This window comes from Euleptes europaea, chromosome 3 (genome assembly GCF_029931775.1).
Source record: "Euleptes europaea isolate rEulEur1 chromosome 3, rEulEur1.hap1, whole genome shotgun sequence".
Taxonomy (NCBI): Eukaryota; Metazoa; Chordata; class Lepidosauria; order Squamata; family Sphaerodactylidae; genus Euleptes; species Euleptes europaea.
Window position 1 is genome coordinate 92,691,920 of NC_079314.1, and position 12,671 is coordinate 92,704,590.

Consider the following 12,671-nt stretch of genomic DNA (forward strand, 5'->3'; position numbering starts at 1 on the left):
ATATAGTAAAAGAGAAATAATGTTCGGCTTACCCATTACCTCCACTTTATACCCTTCCATCCCCCATCACCCCCCTTCACCTGTGAGCGACTCCCGTTTATTAATCTCTTAGATTTATACTTTAACTTATCTTACCCTATACTTATTTATTTTGCTTACAACCCTTTCATCATTTTTGTAAAGTCTACCTTTGCCCAATATATAAATGTTTTTTGCCATTGTTTCTTAAATACTTCTACTAAATATCACCACTCTTAACCACTACACCACTCTGGCTCTCTGTTCAGTAGTGCCTCAGTGCACAGCTCTAAGACAGAGTACCACCTTTTTAAAATTCTTTGCACTTTCACTCAAGAGATCGGGCTCTGGCACTGAGCTGGCCCTGCTTGGGGACATAAGATCCCAGCAGGGCTTGGGCCTTTATTAGATCAACGTCTGTTGTCCTTAGGAGCTCTCCTTGGTCCTGAAGTTCCCAGGTCTGACCATCTGCCTGCAACTGGCTCTCTCTAATTTCAGAGTAACTGCTTGTTGCTGTTGCTGCTGCTCCTGGCTTCTAATGAAGGACCGTTCCCTTTAGACTTTGCCCAGCACCATGTGGGCTCTCAGCCCAGCAAGAGCAGGAAATACACTCCTCTTCTGGGAAGTGTTCTAAAAAGGATTAAAAGCCTGAACTCTGCAAAAGGCCATCGATCCCATCCATATTCAGAGCAAAGGACAACCTTGCCATAGACGTCCCTTGCTCTGCTAGTTCTCTTTGTAGGGTGCTGGTTCCTCACCTGGACTGTGACTGCTGGAAACGATCTATCTCTGCAAATACTTCAGCAATCTCATCTTTTAGCTTCTATAAGAGAGAGAGAGAAAGAGAATGGGGGGGGAATCAGGGAAGAACATGATGAATCCTTTCCTATAATTCATTGCAGAAGCCCATTATGTGGAAAGGATGTCTGTCCTTTGCAGGAAGGATCAGCAGTGCTTTGTTATGAAAATGGGTGATGTGATCATTTCAGTCCCCCCTGGTTAGAAGGGGAATCCATAGCAATTTTTTAAAAATGTTAGGAGTTGACTGAGTGGTCAAAGCATTGTACAAACAATAATACTACACATGAAGCTGCCTTGTAGTGAGTCAGACTATTGGTGTGTATTATCCACTGACTGTCAGTGGCTCTCCAGGGTCTTAGGAAGAGGTCATTCACATCACCCACGATCTTCTCCTTTTAACTGGAGATGCCAGAGATTGAACCTGGGACCTTCTGCATGCAAAGCTGATGCTCTACCACTGAGCCATTGCCCCCTGCTCAACCAAAAATTGGTGGGGCAGATTCAGCCCCAGTAAGGGCTTTTCAAGCTGTTATCTTATGTGGTAGCATGCTGCTATTCCTGTTTCTCAGACAAGGAACATTTGCTGAGAGGCAGTGATTTACACAAGTGAGTCAGAAATTGAACAAAAATTGTTGAATGCAGGTCTCTTTGATGCAAGCCTAGCAGCACAGATCTACCCGTATCAGCTCAAATGTATGTCCCACATTGTTCAGTGGATCTTACTCCAAGGTATGCCTGCAGAGAATAGCAGCCTAAGCCTCTTTCCATGAAGCATGTCCGTTTTCACTGGGGCTGCTTTCACATGGATATTATTCTCCATTTTTGTGCCCGAAATGGAATGTTGTTTTTTGGCGCATCCATATGACATCATCTTCGAATAGTTCACTTTCCTTGTTTTCCCTGTGCTCAGGAATCTCTTTCTCAAACCGACTTTGCTATGATCTTTTCAGAAAGAACGCAGTCCAAGTACATTAGCATGCCACCTGGACAGGAAACTTCACATTTTCAACAGTCCCACCCACATCACAACCATGTTCCTTCTGCCAGCTCCTCGCGAGCATCCATTTTTTCTGCCATGCCACCACAGGTTTTTCCCCAGGGATTTTTTAAAACAAAAATTGCTATAATGCTATAGCAATAGCTGAACACTCTGAAAAGTCTTCTGGTGATAAGGCAGGGGAAAAATACAGAAAAAATGGCAGCTGATGGAAGAAATTGAGTAGAAAACCCTAGTGTGGATGCTCTGTGGCCAATGTGAATGCTTCCATGTTCGCAGCGGTAATAAATGCAAAACAGAGAACCCTTGCCATGTGGATGCAGCCTCCAACTGGCATTTTGTGTGTGTGGAGAAGAGTTTGGCTTTGCACTCATGAGAAGACCAGTTATTATTCAGACACTACACTGACCCATCTACAGAAGGGGAGCAGGCCTTACCTGAATGTCCTCCAGCAGTTCTGTCCTGTGCTTCTTGATTATCTCGACCTCAGCCTCTTCAGTCTCACTCAAGTCAGATGAGCCTGGAAGGAAGCCACACAAGGAACCTTTTTAACCCCATCCTTAAACTTGCTGCATTCTAAGGCTAGAACCCGAAGTCATGATAAACCAAGATTTATTTGTGCAACCATCTCCCGTTAGTCTACCAGATGAATGTGACATATTCTGGCTTGCGCATAAATCCTGGTGTATCTCCTTCTTGCATACTCTTTGCTTCCCAGCAGGGAGGACATCCTTCCTGCCCAATCATCTCTGTGGCCAGGTGGCTACAAGAAGCAATGCTTCTCAGCAAATTGTGGCTTGTGAATTCAACCTCACGTCCAACTGCAATTAGTAAAAACTGCAGTTCACAAATCAGAAGTGAGGCCTAGTTAGAAATTCCTACTTGGACTGTCTATAGTCAGATGTCACAACTAACTGGGGTTTGATCACATGATGGCTTGGAAAGTACAATTTATCATAATATCTAAATGCAGCCTAATAGATGGTCCAGAGAAGCATATCTGCATGTTCTGTGGGCACCCCTGGATTTTCCTCTACCTTTTAAAAGCCTTTTTTCTGACAGGCAGTGCAATCCACAAGAGGGGAGGGCTGAAAGAGGATAGGAGCTGGCATGGCTCCTGGGCCAGCATTAGTGCCACTCGTGCCAGCTAAACTGGCACTAACACCGGTGCGGGGCCACTTATGCCAGCTCTAGAGAGCAGCATGGCAGTGCAAGCCATGTGTGCTGGCAGAGCCTCTCTGGTAGTGTTTCCTCTGTGCAAGGACTTGCACCGGCACCAAAGCGGGCATTCCCAGGGTATTCCCTAAGCCCCTCTGCCCCAGGAATGGACTCTTTTGCAGGTGCAAAATTGCACCCGCAAAATTGCTGTCATAGCCCCGGGAAACCCTATGGAGCAGTTTCATGGGGTTTTCTGCAAAATAGCCTTTTCGGCTTGTTGCACCTGGTAGCAAGCAGTTTAGGAGGTGGTGTGGCTGCACTGTCCCCAGACACTCCCTAACCACCACAACCCTATTCAGGATTGCGCTGAAAGTCAACAAACTGTTCTTTAAACTCTCCCAAGTACACAGTGCAATATGGGGTGAATATTACCCAAGGAGACAGAAAGAAAATGTGAAAATTAGAATTTTCTCCTCGTCCTCTTCATGGCCAGTTCTCCAAAGGCCCAGCTTCTGGAAGTATAGATCATCCTTTTTCATTGCAAATTGCCCCTTGAATGGCAAACGCCCACATTTGATAAACATTTGTGGAAAAGTTCTAAACAAATAATTATAAGTTCACATTCAGTGGGAACATGGCCCAGTTCTTAGAAGACATATTTTAAAATCTATTTAAAATATACTTTTGGTTGTCCCTTCCTCCATTTTCTTGAGGCGGAAACATTTGTGGATTTGCAGAGACGAGGGAGGCCTTGCTACCAAGCAGTGGCTTCACAGAGAAGCAGCCTGAAAAGTTGTGCTCGGTTCCGCTTTCAGGCTTAGGAAGTTGGGTGAATGATGTCAGAGATGAAAAGACCACAGCATGATTCACTCCAGACCAAACTAAAGCAGAAGCAGTGGTTTTGGGGAGCCAGTTCCTACAGTTAAATAAAGGTTGCTTCGAGCGCTCGGCAAGAGTCTGACAGCAAATGGGAAGCTCTTGCTGTAACTGAAAATAAATGTCAGTGCCCAGATTCAGATGTCTCTTAAAAACTAAACTGGATATTCAGAATGGTCTCTGAATTTGACAGGTTTTTGCAAACCAAAGTTTTCGTCAATGGAAAGCCAACACGGCCCTACTGTTAAGACAGTAAGGCAGTAAGCAGGAGGCCCACTGTAAGGGGCAGCTTTTGGGGTTATCATTGAAAGTAGATTCCTTTGAAATGTGGTGTTGGAGGAGAGTGTTACAGATACCCTGCAAGCCAAGAACAAAAACAAATAAGTGGATTATAGATCAAATCAAGCCTGAACTGACCCTAGAAGTTAAAATGACTAAACTGAGGCTGTCATACTTTGGCCACATTTTGAGAAGACAAGAGTCACTGGAAAATACAATCATGCTAGGAAAAATTGAAGGCAGCAGGAAAAGAGGAAGACCCAACAAGAGATGGATTGATTCTATAGAGGAAGCTATGGCCCTCAATTTGCAAGATCTGAGCAAGGCTGTTAAAGATAGGACGTTTTGGAGGACATCGTTTCATAGGGTTGCCATGAGTTGGAAGCGACTTGACAGCACTTAACACACACACACACACACACACACACACACACACTGAACAACAACTAGCTGTAAGTGACCATCAGTGCAATCCTAAGTAGAGTTACATCCACCGAAGGTCATTTATTTCAATGGACTTCAAAGAGTGTAACCCTGCGTAGGGTTGCACAAACACCGTATCACATGCTTTTAAAGCTGCCCCAGTATCAATCAGCCCTGCTTCGGCCAAGTATGATGAATTCATGAGCCATGAAATCAGACGAGCAGCAGGCACTGCGCCCTGCTCCATCACTGGCCACCAAGGAGCAAGGCCTTTACGGTGATTGCCCCAAACCTCTGGACCCGTCTGCCTAAATATTAGGGAAGGTGCCTCTTTGTTCAGGTTTTGGGAAGGGTATAAAACATTTTCTAGCAACTATGAGTTTAACAGTTGAATTGTTATTCACTGTTGCCTGTTGTGAGGTATTTAATTATTAATTTCTATTACAATGGACGTATGGAACAGAGGTCGATAAAGATGTTCAAATAAAGAAAGTGAACTGGAATACTTAAGGCTGTTTCAGGCAAGATTTTCCCTTGGCAAGCATGTACATCGCTATGCTTTAAAGAATCTTGCATACTCTATCATTTTAACTTCTCGTGTCTGGACAAAAAGGAGAAGTCAACTCCAGTTGTCCTGGAAACTTTTTCTCTACTTTGGATCTCATGTGCAGGACCATTGCTAAATATATAATCAAAAAGAAGAAGCTATGACATAGTTCTTTTGGGAGGCAAGGGAATGGAACAAATACCCACCCCCCATACCATAGGGTTTGACTGACTGAAGGAAGAACATGTCCTTGTACTCTTCTGGAATTATCAGCACCACTGACTTACACTTGGAGGCAATTCACAAGCTTGTCATACGTTTCCATGCCACCAGTGAACTAAGTTTCATCACCTGGACTGGTTCTCCACCCCAGCTACCAAAGTATTTTTGTGGGACACCATAAGGAGGAGAGAACTGACATTCCACAGAAGCTCTGCTCGCCCCCGGCTGTTTGCCTTTCCAGGAGGTGAAGGCCATTACCATCATTTGTACCTTGGCCAAGCACCTGTGGTATTGCCAAAATTGTGGCTGGGGAAGGAGGACATGACTAATGTACCTTGGTTTGAGATGACAAGGTGCTTTGAACCAGCAGTAGCTGCAGGCCATGCACAAATGGTGTTCTTTGACGAAACCATGCGAGCAGTTGTGAAATCCACCAACACGACCAGGGAGGAGGCAAGCTACTCATAAGAGTTCTTCATAAAGACAATGACAGATATTGCTCACAACTGGCCTATCATCTGGAAGTGGTGGGGACTTCAGCAAAGTTTCATGGTGGTGCCCAGATGAACAGTGTCTACCAAGGAAGTTTTCACATCTGCCAAAGAAGTTTCTGAGTCAGATGTGAACGTCAGCAATACTTTTTGCATGGTGGGAATAATACGTCCATGCAAAATAATATGACATTCTAAGGAAGTGGGTTTTTTTTTCTTAATGAGAAGAATCCTGTTGGATCAAGGCAAAGATCCATCTGGCCCAGCCCTCTCCTGTCATTTGTCCTCTGCATCTGACACCACCACAGAAGTTCCTTTTGGCTAGCATGGCTAACAGCTGTTAACAGACCCACCTGCATGAATTAGTCTGATCTCCTTATTGGACAACCACAAGTTCTATTCTTATAAAAAAAAGGGTGACAACATTTATTTATTTAAATGTTTATACTCTGCTTTTCTACCCAGTGGGGACCTAAAGCAGCTTACAACATTATTCTCCCCATTTTATCCTCACAACAACAATCCTGTGAGGTAGGTTAGTCTTCGAGTGTGTGATGGGCCAGAGGACACCCAGAGCGGGAATTTGAACCTGGGTTTTCCTAACCCAACAATCTAACCACCCCACCATGCTGGCAGAAGTGATCATGCCACTATAATTTCTGTCAACCTCCCCCAGCCTGGTTGTCTTTGCCTAAACTAGAAAGCCAAACACTTTAGCTTTTTCTCGTGGGAAAGGTGTTCTAACCTCTCCATCATTTTCGGTTGCCTTTTTCTGGACTTTTTGCAGCTCTGTTTTGAACAGGGTAAATTTGAACTGTGTGCAACATCCCAAATGTGATCACGCCATACAGCAGCGTTATATATTATACAGGGCATTTTATTTTCAATCCCTTTCTCAATAACTCTTGATATAATTTTTGTTCTTTTTAAATGCTAAGTATCAAAGCATGAGAAAAGTAATAGGATGATTTGCCCATCTAACCAATCAGAAGGAAAACAGGAGAGGAATAAAAGGATACGCGCCACAATTTACACATGGAAAAGGGAAAAGGGAAGAAGAAAACAAGCCATATTTAAAGCACATAAAGCAGGTTAGTGAGCTTAATTTATGCTCTTTCATTTCTTTGTTGTTTCTTGGCAGGCATTTTATGGATCTGGTTTTTGGGCAGATGGTGGATAATCTGATCATTTTTCCTCAAAATTGCTAGCTGCTAGATATCTTAAAAAAGAAACCATTGGCAAGAGAATCGGCCTTTCACAGCGTGATCCATCAATGGTTAGAAATCTAGCATCTGCTTTGAAAAATTCTCTGAATATCAATCTCTGTCCAGGTTTGTGAGCTGACGAACCTAACCCCACAGAAGCAACACAAAACTCTGACTTAGGTAGTGTCTATTTTCGCACGCAAGGGGATCTCTCTGCCAGCTGGCCCTAGGCAGGGACCCAGCAGGATGCTTCAGACTCAGACAGTTCTAGCATTAGAGCTGCCAACTCCAGACTGGGAAATTCCTGGAGATTGCAGAGTACAGCCTGGGAGGGGAGGGAGCAGGGATGTGATGCCATAGAGTACACCCCGAAGAAACCATTTTCTTCATGGGGAACTGATCTCTGTAGTCTAGTGGGGAGCTTATGCATACATTGCCTCTGAAAAAAATCCAGGCCAATGAACCATTTTCCCCTGGATCATGTGGAATAGGGCCGTGCAAAAAAGAAAATGTGGTAAATTTCGGGTTCAGCTTTATTGGGCCCAAATTTTTTTGTAAACCCGGAATAAGCTGAATACCCATACTGGTAAAGGGGTATTTCAGCTTTATTTCTGGGTTAACCGAAAACATTCAGGTCCATTGTTCTCAAGTTCACAAGGTTGGAAGAGACCACAAGGGCCATCCAGTCCAACACCCTGCCATGCAGGATCCCACAGTCAAAGCACTCCCGAAAGATGGCCATCCAGCCTCTGCTTAAAGACCTCCAAAGACGGGGACTCCACCACCCTCCGAGGCAGCGCATTCCACCATCAAACAGCCCTCACCGTCAGAAAGTTCTTCCTAATGTTTAGGTGGAATTGCTTTTCTCTTAGTTTAAATCCATTACTCCGTGTCCTAGTCTCTGGAGCAACAGAAAACAAGCTAGTTCCCTCATCAACATGACATCCCTTCAAATATTTAAACATGGCTATCATGTCTCCCCTCAAACTTCTCTTCTCCAAACTAAACAAACCAGACTCCCTAAGTCTCTCCTCATAGGGCATGGATTCCAGACCTTTGACCATTCTGATCGCCCTCCTCTGGACACGCTCCAACTTGTCAACATCCTTCTTAAATTGTGGAGCCCAAAACTGGACACAGTATTCCAAGTGAGGTAGTCTATGGGGATTTTCTTCGAAACTCCTGTGGGGGCATTTTTGGAAGTAGAGTCACCATATTTGCAGCATAGCTGCAAGGGACTCTCCTTAAACAGTCACCTATGATTGGTGAACTTTGGGACAGGGAGTAAAATTTAATGGGTCAGGAAAGAGGTTGCCCCTATCCTCCAGGCATTTGCAAGCTGAGCTGTTCATCATTTTTCAGGTTCAGAAGTTCAGCGTTTGCCGAGGACTGGCTGAAAGAGGTGATTCTAGGCTGGTGCCTCAAAGTCTGGGGTTCCCTTCGTATTTGAGGCTCATAGCAAATTAGCTTCCAAACTGAGGGAAAAGGCTTAAATGCAAGAAAAGCAAGGCACAGAAAACATTTCTTTTTGTGGCAAATGACATCCTGTGAACAGTCCTTTATTACAGTAATCAAAAATCTGACTTCAAGAGATGGTCACAGTGGGGAAACGAAGCCTCTACTTGGGGCGACCTTCAGTTTGAGAGCAGGTTTTCAGGGAGGGTGATATTGGAGCCAGCCAAAGTCATCATGACCAAGGCAGCTCTTGTGAAGAAGATTGTTCATCCGTGTGGGTGAGGAGTATTCTTCAGAAGCCTGGTAAGCAGCTATAGAAGCTGCCGTTTTTTAGTTGGAGGGTATATCTCTCCGGATGGAACTGGGTGAGTCATGTCTTTTAAATAACCCTTATTCTTGATCCAGATTAACCCACTAAAAGGTGATAGTTGGTCAGACCAAGTTGGCTCCGATTACACGACCCCTACCTCAAAAGGCCCCCAACTATAGGGCCCTAACAAAACCAGTCAAAGACAGAAAAATGGGAGAAAGCGCAGAGCTGTGCATCTGAGCAAAGGAGAAAAGCCAAAGCATGGACAAGCTGAATATCTATTCGGCTTTTTTGGGAATCGCCTATTTGGCTTCGGGCAGATTCGCAGGTTTTGGTATTCAGTCTTCCCAAAACCTGAATATTACTGAAACGGCAAATTTCGGGTTTATATTCGGTTCTGGTATGTCGATATGCACAACTCTAATGTGGGGTTTTGCAACCAGCATTTTTAGGATTATGTGCGAAGCTAAGTGTGGGGTGTATAGGTCCATGGACAGGGGCTCTGAAGAAGGAGTTGGTTTTTATATCCTGCTTTCCTCTATTTTAAGGAGTCTCAAAGAAGCTTACAATCACATTCCCTTCCTCTCCCCACAACAGGCACCTTGTGAGGTAGTTGGGGTGAGAGCATTCTGAGAGAAATGTGACTGGCCCAAGGTCAACCAGCAGGCTTCATGTGGAGGAATAGGGAATTGAACCCAGTTCAACAGATTAGAGTCCACCACTCTTAACCACTACACCATGCTGGCTCTTGTGTCAGATGGGAAGAAACTGTCTATGCCCTCTCCTCCCCTGAGATACTTTGTAGCTACTTTAACAACTAGCTAGGTGAAGTCATGGATGATTATGTGACAACCCCATCTCAAAAGAATGGTGTTTTTGGTCAGTTAAGATCCTCACACAAAATTAGCCCTTTTTAACAGAAAAAGGGGTTCATCCACCACAACATAAAGCTTAAGGGTCTTGTAAGTTTAGACAGATTTCCAATTTGAAAATGCAAGAATACATTCCCAGTCAAGAAAAAAGACTGCCAAAATAATCTAAGAATTAACCACCTGACCAGTAATAAAAGCAGACCTATACAAAAACATTTTATAGTGTTTATAAAATAATTACAAGAACTTACATTAGTTATTAAATGGCAGCTTCCGGAGAGTTGGAACCACTATGGAAAGGGACTAATATTAACACAGGAGATATTACTAATGGGATACTTGATTCCCAGTCTCTGACATTAGGGAGACACCCCCATCACTGAAACTGCCATTTGAAGCAACAGGTGTGATAGCTTTTTCCTGACTGAGGCTAGGTTGCTAGCAACTTCAGGTATAGTTCCGTGTGGTTTATCTTTTTTTCTTTGCCATCAAGTCACATTTGACTCATGGCAACCCCGTAGGGGTTTCAAGGAAAGAGACATTCAGAGGTGGTTTGCCATTGCCTGTCTCTGAATTACACCCCTGGTAGTCCTTGGAAGTCTCCCATCCAAATACTTGCCAGGGTTGAGGCTGAGAGTGTGTGACAGGCCCAAGGTCACCCAGCAAGCTTCCATGGCAGGGTGGGGATTTGAACCTGTGTTTCCCAGATCCTAGTCCAACACCTTAGCCACTACACCACGCTGGCTCTCACAGTTTGTCCTATACTAGATATAGTTTAAATAAACTGTATTTCAGGTATAGTTTATGAGACACGATGGAGGACAGTGGCACCTGTGCATTTTCATAGTTCTGTAGAGAAAAGTGAATTTCAGCTGGTACTTCTTAACTCTGAATGACAAGCTATGTTCCTGAACATAAGAAAAGCCATGCTGGATCAGACCAAGGTCCATCAAGTCCAGCAGTCTGTTCACACAGTTGCCAACCAGGTGCCTCTAAAAAGCCCACAAACAAGATAACTGCAGCAGCACCATCCTGCCTGTGTTTCACAGCACCTAATATATTCGGCATGCTCCTCTGATCCTGGAGAGAATAGGTATGCATCATGACTAGTATCCATTTTAACTAGTAGCCATGAATACCCTTCTCCTCCATGAACATGCCCCCTCCCCTCTTAAAGCCCTCCAAGCTGGCAGCCATCACCACATCCTGGGGCAGGGAGTTCCATGATTTAACTATGTGTTGTGTGAAGAAATACTTCCTTTTATCAGTTTTGAATCTCTCACCCTCCAGCTTCAGCAGATGACCCCACGTTCTAGTATTATGAGAGAGAGAGAAACGCTTCTCCCTGTCCACTCTCTCCAAACCATACATAATGAAAGACTCTGCTACAGAGCTGTTGTGTCCCTGGTTTTCTTTGCATTTGTTTGGTCACCCTATTCTGGGAGCAAATGATGCACAGGTCAAACCTGCTAGGTATGTAATAGATCTTGATACTGTGTCTCCTGTGTATGAAATCAGGATTGCTATTTTACCTTTCTGACCTATACTCTGGTTTCTCTTCAGAAGTTCCTTTCTGACTTATGGTCAAAACCAATACATTCAAATGAAGAGCGGGAGGGGGACCTCTGGCCGGGCTGGAAAAGAAACCCTGCTGCATAATAATTTTATCATCTCATCTAATTTTTGATACTTTAAAAGTGGTTGCTAAGACCAAACGTTAATATTTCCTCTTCTAAAATGAAAACAAGAAATTGTGGCTTTGAGAAGCACTCCTACACAGGAAGCACAAATAAACATTACAATTGCACGATTCTAGTTTTCTGGATTATCCTTTTTCTAACATTTTCCTTTTTTCTCATTTACTTCACTGAAACACTAGCATGCAGAATTTTACCTTCTTCTCACAGATGTAAAACATATTCATCATTATCTGAAAATTATACCAATGCAAATACATTCACAAACCTATGAACATTCACTCAGAAAGAAGTCCCACATATTTCAGTGGGGCACACTCCCAAAGAAGTGGTATAGCCCCTAAGATTTAGTGGAGTAGCCTAAAATGGTCCCTGTCATAATGGTATAGGAGCTGGATTTTCTCCCTTTTAAGCCACAGATTCTTTAGAGACATTGAGAGCTTTTTAAAAGCCTAAACAAGATTGACAAACCTTAATGTCACACCCTAAAATGAGAGCAACTCCCATTTTCTACTCTGCCCCTTAATCCTTTTGTTTAACTTGATTGTGCTCCTATCAGAAGAGTCATTTTGGATTCCAAGCACATATGCAAAGAAGACAGCATAAAGACACAGCCAAAATTTCTTTAAAAGAAGACTTACTGGTGGGACAAACATCCATGATGAAGTCTCAAGACGGCCCCAGCTGTAGTGTAGCTGCCAGTTTCTCTTCCCCTTTGCTTCTTCAGAATTAAAGTGACTTCAGTGCAATCATTACTAAACAGCAGGCTGCAACCCAAGAGATCTGCTCTCCTGTGTGACTCCTCCCTTTCCTCCAGGTTCTTCCTCATCTGTTCTGACTGACAGAGGAAACCATTTGCTCATATTGCAAGATGAGCATTAATGATCTTCAGGTGTTTCCTGGAAAACCCACAATGCCACGAATCATATTGACAAGAGGGGCCATTCTGTTCTCATTGAGCAGGGTCTTGAACCTCAGGATATGCACCGTGAGCCTAAGCAGGGCCAGTACAAGGTATTTTGTCATCCCAAGGAAGGTGTGCTATCTCTGGGCCCGCTAATAAAGACTACCAGAATGAGGAATGGCTTACCCACTTTTAATATGAAGAGCAATTAAACCATCTAACACAGCATTCATACAGGGCCATTTGAAGCAAAGTTACCTCTTCTTAAGACCACTGTGGCTTTAGTAGGGTATGACCGGGGCCAGTGCTACTATTAGGTGAACTAGGCAGTCGCCTAGGGTTCAGACCTCAGAGGGGCACGGAACTGGACTGAGGGGCTCAGTTTTAAACAGATTAGTTTCTTGGGGAAAAATGCA

The 12,671-nt window shown here is 43.8% G+C and overlaps 1 protein-coding gene across 1 annotated transcript in view; it reads right to left on the reverse strand.

Annotated features, from left to right (window-relative positions):
• Positions 1-12,101, reverse strand: part of CYTH4 (cytohesin 4) — a 38,833-nt gene extending 26,732 nt beyond the window's left edge. The window contains exons 1-3 of the mRNA XM_056846637.1: positions 11,993-12,101; positions 2,254-2,336; positions 777-841 (exon numbers count right to left, since the gene is read on the reverse strand). Of these exons, the coding sequence (XP_056702615.1) occupies positions 777-841; positions 2,254-2,336; positions 11,993-12,011 (167 nt within the window). The 5' untranslated portion in view covers positions 12,012-12,101. The remainder of the gene's footprint in view (positions 1-776; positions 842-2,253; positions 2,337-11,992) is intronic.
• Between the last annotated feature and the right edge of the window lie 570 nt (positions 12,102-12,671).